Source organism: Vigna unguiculata, chromosome 3 (genome assembly GCF_037176805.1).
Source record: "Vigna unguiculata cultivar grain cowpea cultivar isolate G323 ecotype 2 chromosome 3, ASM3717680v1, whole genome shotgun sequence".
Classification (NCBI taxonomy): domain Eukaryota; kingdom Viridiplantae; phylum Streptophyta; class Magnoliopsida; order Fabales; family Fabaceae; genus Vigna; species Vigna unguiculata.
The window spans coordinates 17,686,945-17,695,891 of NC_140794.1; the positions used below are offsets into that span (position 1 = coordinate 17,686,945).

Consider the following 8,947-nt stretch of genomic DNA (forward strand, 5'->3'; position numbering starts at 1 on the left):
TGATGTTTTGTTTTGTTTTAAAACTTAATGATGTATGTTGACAATTGTGAAGACTACTTTCATTATGTTCATTACTTTATTATTTTGAATGTGATAACATTTGATATGTTTCATATAAAATGTTTGGCAAGATTTATTACTTTATGTTATATTTATGTTAAAATGCATTTCATAAGGTACAAGTAAAAAAGCATGGAATAGTTTGGACTGATGCAATTTGCTACGATTTTGTTAGGGATTAGCTAGAGATAAATTATTCAATTGGAGAGGGATTAGCTCAGGATTAACTACAACCAGTTTGTTAGGGATTAGCTACAACCTGTTTGCTAGGGATTAGTTACAACCTGTTTGCTAGGGATTAACTATGGATTAGTTACAATCAGATTGTTAGGGATTAACTACAACTAGTTTGTTAGGAATTAGCAACAAATTGGTTCTCTAACTACTTAGCTACCTATATTTTAGCTACGACATAATATCTTCGTTATTTCCTCGCTAATCCTTATCCAATAATTATTCCCTCACTAATACGTAACTTTCTTGTAGTAATTGGTAATGTATTTTTCTAATTCATTAAAAAAACCTTTAATCTCGACTAATTGTAGTTTGTAAGATTAATACAAATTCAGTTTAATTTGAATGAATCGAAGTCATATATACTCGTTCATATTACACCAAAATTGTGTGTCTCTCAAATAATTTCATTTTATTTTAAAAAAAAGTATTACTAACAAACTTGCTTTAGATTCACAAGATTTCTTAAAATTAAAATGATGTACAACTAATACAACATCACTTAAAACTAAAATTGTGTTATGGGTGGTGTCCGATTAACACAATTTATCCATAATAATAAAATTTAAACCTTTTCCATTTATATAAATTCAGTATAAAATGAGATGATTAAGGTTAAAAAAAGTAGAGAGGTGAGATTTGCGTGGAAAGTCACGTGCTTGGCATCCATCCAATACCATTCACCTTGGGATCCACCCAAGCGTGGTTGGTTTCCCGTGCACGTTAGAGAGTCTGTGTTTCCTTGCTCTAAAATGCGCAGGCACAGCAGAAAAATAGAGAGTTATAATAAAAGAAAAAATAGAAATAATAAAATATATTTGCATGAGGTGTGACGGGTGCGGTTTGCGAGGAGGCACGTTAAGAAGAAAGAGTCCGTGAGTGACGGGAAAGAAGCTTGGATTGTGGGAACTGAAATAGAGTGGGCTCCACTCAATGTAACGGCTATTTCACACCATCTCTCCTCTCTGCTGTCATGCACCTTCAACCAACTTCCACATCATTAACCTCTTCTTTTTTTCTTTTTATACAAATTTCTAAATATCTTTACAACTATGAATTCCGTGAAGGCTTAATCACCACAAGCTCCAACTAATTCAACTTTTATTCAATTCACAATCATTTTACTACTATTATATTAAAACTTCAAATTATTGTTATTCTTCAATTCTTCGCTGAATGACGCTTTTGATTGGATGGGAGTGTCAAAATAAGCGCCGAATTTTGAACTCTGGCCCACGCAATTCTTATTCTTCTTTTTAAAACCCTTCTTCAATCCTTATTCACGCATTTGCCATGCCCATTAATGTCTTTTTACTTTCAATTCAACTCTCACACGCTCCCACCACCACCACTATTCGGTCGATTCTATTTTTTTTTGTTAGGTTTTCTCAAAATGATATTCATAAAATAAATACCTACAAATTATTTTAAAAAGTAAAGGTTTTAATATTTTGAATTTACTTTTTCAACCAACTATTTTTATTTGATAGTTAAAATCAAATTAAATTAAAGCAAATCTCTCGCTATGTTTAAATATAATACCATATTTTAAATTTATTAGTTCTGAATAAACATATATAAATAAACTTTTTAAAGATTGATTTATTATTTAATTATATCTTGTATAATATTAATATTTATTAAAGTTTATGATAAATTTGTATTATAGTTTCTAATTATATATATATATATATATATATATATATATATATATATTGTATATGTAAATATGACAAATTTAAACTTATAAATACAATAATCATTCATGATATTTTTTTATTGCAAAACCGTTAATAATATTGTTTAGTGACTATTATAAAATTAATAGTTTTATATAATAGAAATTATACAACATATTCATTTAATTTAATTTAATTTCAGTTTCATATTTAAATACGATTTTTTTTTTCAATTTAAGTTTCAATAAATGACATTATTAAAATTAATTATATCAATTATTATTTATTTTCTCAAAGAATTAATAGAAATATGTACATTTAAATTATCTTTTACCTCAATTTCTCATATATGTGAATTTTGATAGACGCGACATAATAAAAAAAATCAAATTTAGTTAAATATTATTATTTAATTAAAATAAAAAATGAAAACAAGCCAGCCTGTAAATCTTAATGCATTGCTTCATCCAAATTCCTAGTCTAACCTCATGAATGTACTTTTCTTAATTATATTATTATAGAAGTGGAAAATGAAAAGTATAAAGTGGTTCTCCTTTTTTAGTAAAAAAAGCTTAAAAAGAATATTATTATTTTTCCCATAATCATTCGTATGTCTCTGCTGTCCTCTACTTAGTTTCTTCCTTTTTAGTACTTTTGTATTTTTACTATCATAGTTTTTGCCACTTTTTAAATTTCAGCCTTTTCCTTTTCTTTTTTTTTAAGTTTTTTCAAAGCATCAAGTCACATTCTCCAAGGGTATATTCAACTGGTTTTCATAAATAAACTTTTGAGTTTTGATTTGATGATTAAATCTTTCAGATGTTTTAAGCATATGATTTTTGAATTAATTAAATTTTGAAGATATTGAAATTACATGGTTTTGTTTTTCAATAGATACATAATTGTGTACACTATAGAATTTTTGCATGTGAATGGGGAAATCATTTGTCTAAATCCAAACATTTTTCAAAATGATACATGCGAAAAGAAGAATGAAATAAAAATATTTATACTCCAAAAGGATATACTATTGACATTTAAACTCAAAACTCACTATACAAAGTTTTTTTTTTTCTCAATAAAAGACTTGCTTCCTTTTTCAATAATACACGTCCTATGTAATATATATATATATATATATATATATATATATATATATATATATATATATATATATATATATATATATATATATATATATATATATATATATATATATATATATATAACGCGATTTGATATTTCTTCTCAATTCAACATTCTCTATATTCATTGTTTTTGATTTGATGTATATTTCATTCACAATTTTTACAAATAAATAAATAAAATACTTTAATTATCTAATTATTTTTGACGTTTCAAAATTCTAATAAATTCATAACTAATTGATATTTACATTTTTCCATTATTATGCTATTTTTTACTATAAAAATTTGTTTTCTATAATATATTATGACTAAATTAAATGGTTATGTACTTCCTCATTTATATATATATATATATATATATATATATATAATTTGACCTAAAACCAAATTATAAAGATTTTGTCTATACTGTTCAAAACAATGGGAAAACACTTCACATGATCACTGTGAAACATAGTCTCTAACAAATGATATGTAAAAATCATTATTAACACAAAAACTATGTGCTGCTTTTGTTAAAAAAAAAAACAATCAATTTTTTAAGTCTATTGATCCAAGAGACACAATTTAGGTTAAGTAAACAAACAAAAAACAACATATGCAAAAATCTTGATCCGCGTATTACTTTACAATTTAATTCAAAAACAAAACACAAATTTTTAAAATAGTCTGAGAATAAAAAATAGATTTTATATTTTAATATCTTTCTTTATATTAAATGTCAAAATTGGTCAAATCATTATAATAAATAATTAAGTGAATTAAAAAAGTTACTAACATAACAAAATAAATATCTTTATATTATAATTTAATGTGTAACTCTGATTGTCATATATGAAAAACATTTCACATATAATTTCATAAACGGTAAGAATTAAATATTTTATAATTTAATTTAAAAATAAAATAAATTTTTTAAAATAGTTTGAGAAGAAAAATATATTTTATTTTTTCAATATCTTTCTTTATATTAAATGTCAAAATTGGTCCAATCAATATTAATAAAGAGTTAAGTGAATTGAAAAACCTGTACTAACTTAAATTAAATATCTTTATATAATAGTTTAATGTGTAACTCTTTTTGTCATATAAAAAACACTTAACATGCAGTTTTATTAATGATAATAACTAAATACTTTATAATTTAATTCAAAAGCAAGCTCAATTTTTAAAAATAGTTTGATAATAAAAAATAAATTTGATTTTTTAATATATTTCTTTATATGAAATGTTAAAATTAATCCAACATCCACATAGATATATATCTAATTACCTAGGACACATTCATGGTGTCTTATCAATACCCTAACATCTCAAGACATGTTGATGAACAATTAAGACAATGATCATAATGATAAACAACAAATATAAATTATAATTGACACCAGTTTATCAACTAAACCATACAAATAAAAACCTAATACAACTAGTATAAATGGATGAAAGTAATATACTATTCATTATTAAATGCACTTTATTTATTCTCTAACTTAAGTGGGCAACAGAGTATCTTTGCATGGACACTTGTGTCCACTGGTCCAAAATAATAAGAAAAAAAATATACATGTACTACTAAAAAAAATACCACTTCTCAGTCATAGAAGAAAGACACACAATGATCTTGTGTAGAGGTCTTCTTCACCTCTGGAATAATACAACAAACACACTAAAATATAACATATAAATGTTAATTTTCTAAAAGTAAAAGTGTGAAGTAATATAAACATAAAAATTTTCAAACAAAAATTAACCACAAACTTAATAGTATTTTTAGGTGAGGTTTAATTAATTTAAGCAAAGTGAAACATAAAAAAGGTGCAGAAGACAAGTTTCCCTGTACAGATTCATTTTCGGTTTTGCAAGATATGTTAACATTAGAAACAGAGCCGCGTGTTGAAACCTTTGTCAACAAGTCTTTGTATTCATCCAAAACAAAGCACAAAATTACACAACAACAATGCAAGAGAGAGAGAAAAGAATATTATTATACTAATAATCTACTACCTTTAATAAATCACACAGGTGAGAGATTGTTGTACAATTGTAACGTATTTCTCATTTTCCACATTCATTTAATATTCTCCAATTAAATACCAGTACGTTTCTTAAAGAAAAAACAAAGTTTAATTAAATAAAAAATGAATAAAATTTGTCTACATTCGGACACAGCTCAACACAGTCTCACGAATACAAATAAGCTTTCCCTTGGCTCTGTCTTTCTCTCTAATCACCTCTTTCGGCTCTCTCTATCGCTTCTAGCTGTAGAGATTATTCCAAACCTCTCTCTTTCTCTCATTCTTCTTCCCTCTTCTTCTTCTTCCTCACCCTTCTTTGCACCACACCTTATATATCTCAAAATAAAGCTCCCAGGAAACACAATCATGGAGGGGTTACTGGTAGTCTTTTCTTATTCTATTCTTTTTGCCTTCGTTTCTGCCTCGTCCAGAAACTTCCCCATCATACCCTTTGATGAGGGTTACTCGCCCTTGTTTGGGGATAGTAACCTGGTCATCCACAGGGATGGGGAATCTGTTCATCTTTCACTGGATGAGAGAACAGGTTTTTCTTTTTTCTTTTTTTCTTTTTTTTTCTTTTTTCTCTTTGTCACCTTTGTCAATCTCTGTGGGGTTGTTGAGATTGTGATTTCTGTGGTTAAAGTCTTCACCTTTTTTATTTTTCCATTTCTGGGGTGTGTTTGCAGGTTCAGGATTTGTGTCGCATGATCTTTACCTTCATGGGTACTTTAGCGCTTCTATTAAGTTGCCTGCTGATTACACTGCTGGAGTTGTGGTTGCCTTCTATGTGAGTATTTGGCCTCAATATTATGATTACTGAAAGTGATACCTTTTTCTTATATGAATAAATTTGAATCCTATTTTAAAAACTCAGCTATCCATCTTCATCACCAGCTTTCCCTTTTATAAAATTTCTCCTTCACCTCAATCACCAAGTCTTTATAATATCGTTTTGTTTAAATCCAAACTTTCTTTATCGTTATTTTTTTTTAAATATAAGCCAAACCGATCTCAGGAATTTATTAGTAAAGTTCTGAATTTGAAGAATACCAGTAGGTTTTTTGTGTTAAAATAAAAAGTTGGTATATTTTCAATTTCATCCTGCACAGTGGAGAATGAAATTTAGGATTTTTTCAGGATAAAATCTAGGACTTCTTCCATGGCAAAAGTGCAATTTTGTTTGTTTGAACCTGAAACGTCATTCTGGTTTTGATTTTAACTTGTAGTGTTATGTGTTTGCAGATGTCAAACGGTGACATGTATCAGAATAACCATGATGAAATCGACTTCGAGTTCTTGGGGAACATTAGAGGCAAAAACTGGAGGATTCAGACAAACGTTTATGGCAATGGTAGTACCAATATTGGCAGGGAGGAAAGATATGGTCTCTGGTTTGATCCCACAGATGATTTCCATCAGTACAGTATTTCCTGGACTGATTCTCAGATCATGTGAGTCTCCATATTTGGTCATATCTTGCATTATGTCTACAATTTCTTTGTTATGCTAACTTTTATCATCATTCTTATTTCTCACCACACCCCCTCACACTGTAGTTTGATGATCTCTTGTTTGTGAGTAGAAATTTGATGGACTTTGCTGTTTGATAGATTTCGCTGTTGGTCTGGTTAAGTTTCATCAAAACATTTCCTCTAGTTTTCTTTTTCCTTTTACCTTAATGTGTGTGTGCAATATAAGGGGTAAATGGTTTGTGGTTACTTGGTTTGGTTACTGAGAATGAATAAAAAACATTTCCTCTATGTTTTTCTCATTCAACTATGTTATTGTACAGATTTTATGTGGACAATGTTCCTATCAGAGAAGTGACGCGAACAGAATCTATGGGAGGAGATTTCCCATCTAAGGCAATGACACTGTATGCAACAATATGGGATGCATCTGATTGGGCTACGAATGGAGGAAAATACAGGGTTAACTACAAGTATGCACCCTATGTTGCCGAATTCTCTGACCTTGTTCTGCATGGGTGTGCAGTGGATCCGATTGAGCAGGTGGCAAAGTGTGAGAATGATGAAAAAAACACAGGTTCTGGTGTTACCCCAGCGCAAAGAATGAAAATGGAGAATTTCAGAAAGAAGCACATGACATACTCCTACTGCTACGACAGAGTGAGATACAAAGCACCTCCTTCAGAGTGTGTCATCAATTCGCAAGAAGCTGAGAGGCTAAGAAAGTTTGATCCGGTGACTTTTGGAAGCGGTCGGCACCATGGAAAACGACACCGTCACACCAGAGGAAGCCACATAGAAGCAGCTTCATCATCATTTTAAGAGGGTTGTTCCATTATCCATTCCATCCTTTCATTTAGTTAAATTCCTGGGTTGATTTTTTTGTCTGTTTTTTCTTTTTTTCTGGTGTATAGAGAAGAGGGAATATAATTCTTGAATATGATCATAGTTTTGATATGGTGGTGGTGGGTGTTGGTTGGTGGGTATGTGTATAGTTTTCATTCACACCTTTAGGTTCCCAGGTATTTTGTTTTTATAATTCATGTCTTTTTGTTTACAAATTAAAATCCTTTGATTTTGTACTTATATTTAGACCACACCTCAGCGGTTCAATAATTTATTTAGCATTTCAGGCATTTATTTTATTTTATCTCATCACAGACATATCTGACAGTTGAACGTTACACTTATTTAATCAATCTTAATGGGATTCCAAGGTCAAGCTGAAGAATGATGAAGTGTTGTGCTGCAGATTCTCCACTTAATTTTGACCATATTTTTGTGTCTTTTTATTTTCTGGGGTGTGTTTTGCAACATTCTGGAACATCTCCGTGGAAACGAAATGGCTAGTTGCTTTTGTTGACCTGCGTATCTTTTGTTTTTTTACAACAAAAAGAAAAACATTTGTTTTTCACTTTTAAACAAATTCTCTCATATCTCTGTATCATGGTAGTTGGGAGTTAATTACTGGGCTGATTGAAAGTGGAGGGATTTTTGTTCTTGTATAATAGTCAACTTCTTAAGGAAAATTCATTTTTTCTTATATTTTATTTTGAAAATTATAAAATAAAATATTCTGTTAATTATACCCTTATTTTCATTTTAGTATGCATTACAAATTGTTTTAAGAGAAAAATACAGAAATATACATAATATTTAAAAATACAGTGAAAGAACCTTAAGCCTGTATTTGTATGCAGAGATATAGCTTTGAATGGACCTGTGTGGGTGTGAGAAAAGGTGAGAAAGACAACTTCTTAAAATTACAGAATTGCTCTAAAGAATGTGAAGAATTTGGCATGGTAGGCAGAGGAAGGATACGTGGTTTAAACATAGATGAGAATTATTTTCCTTTATTCAAAAGAATCAATTTTCTCCTGTGTTTGACACCAGGATCGGTTGTTGGTGTTAGAGCATGTTTGATACGCATTGCTAAATCAATTTTAATTGACTTGAATTAATTGATTGTGGTTAATAGAGAAATTATAATTAGTAACATTTTTTCGGACGTGAATTTTTTAATTACAAATTGATTTTGAAAAACGAACCAAACAACCTATGGACATGATTTTAATGATTTCATATACACCAAAATTTTTGGATCTATCTGATGTGAAATGAAAAATGAAGCACACACTTAGTGTTCGGTTGCTGAGGTGATGCAGTGATGCTACTGAAATTGATACCACTTAAAAAGACTTGTATATCAAATGTTACGCATGAAACAAGTTTCTACAGTTATTGCAATTGCTAGCAAAAATCGACAACTTATGAATACAGGGCCTATATATACTTGACTTCTTTCATTATTGTACATTGTGATTGTTAAGTCCCATTTTAGC

General features: G+C 29.0%; 1 protein-coding gene across 1 annotated transcript; it reads left to right on the plus strand.

Annotated features, from left to right (window-relative positions):
• Positions 1-5,334: 5,334 nt before the first annotated feature.
• Positions 5,335-7,691, plus strand: LOC114178536 (putative xyloglucan endotransglucosylase/hydrolase protein 28). The gene is made up of 4 exons (XM_028064507.2): positions 5,335-5,680; positions 5,823-5,923; positions 6,379-6,587; positions 6,929-7,691. The coding sequence occupies exons 1-4, from the start codon at positions 5,503-5,505 to the stop codon at positions 7,425-7,427; spliced, it is 987 nt and encodes a 328-aa protein (XP_027920308.2). The 5' UTR covers positions 5,335-5,502; the 3' UTR covers positions 7,428-7,691.
• Positions 7,692-8,947: the final 1,256 nt, after the last annotated feature.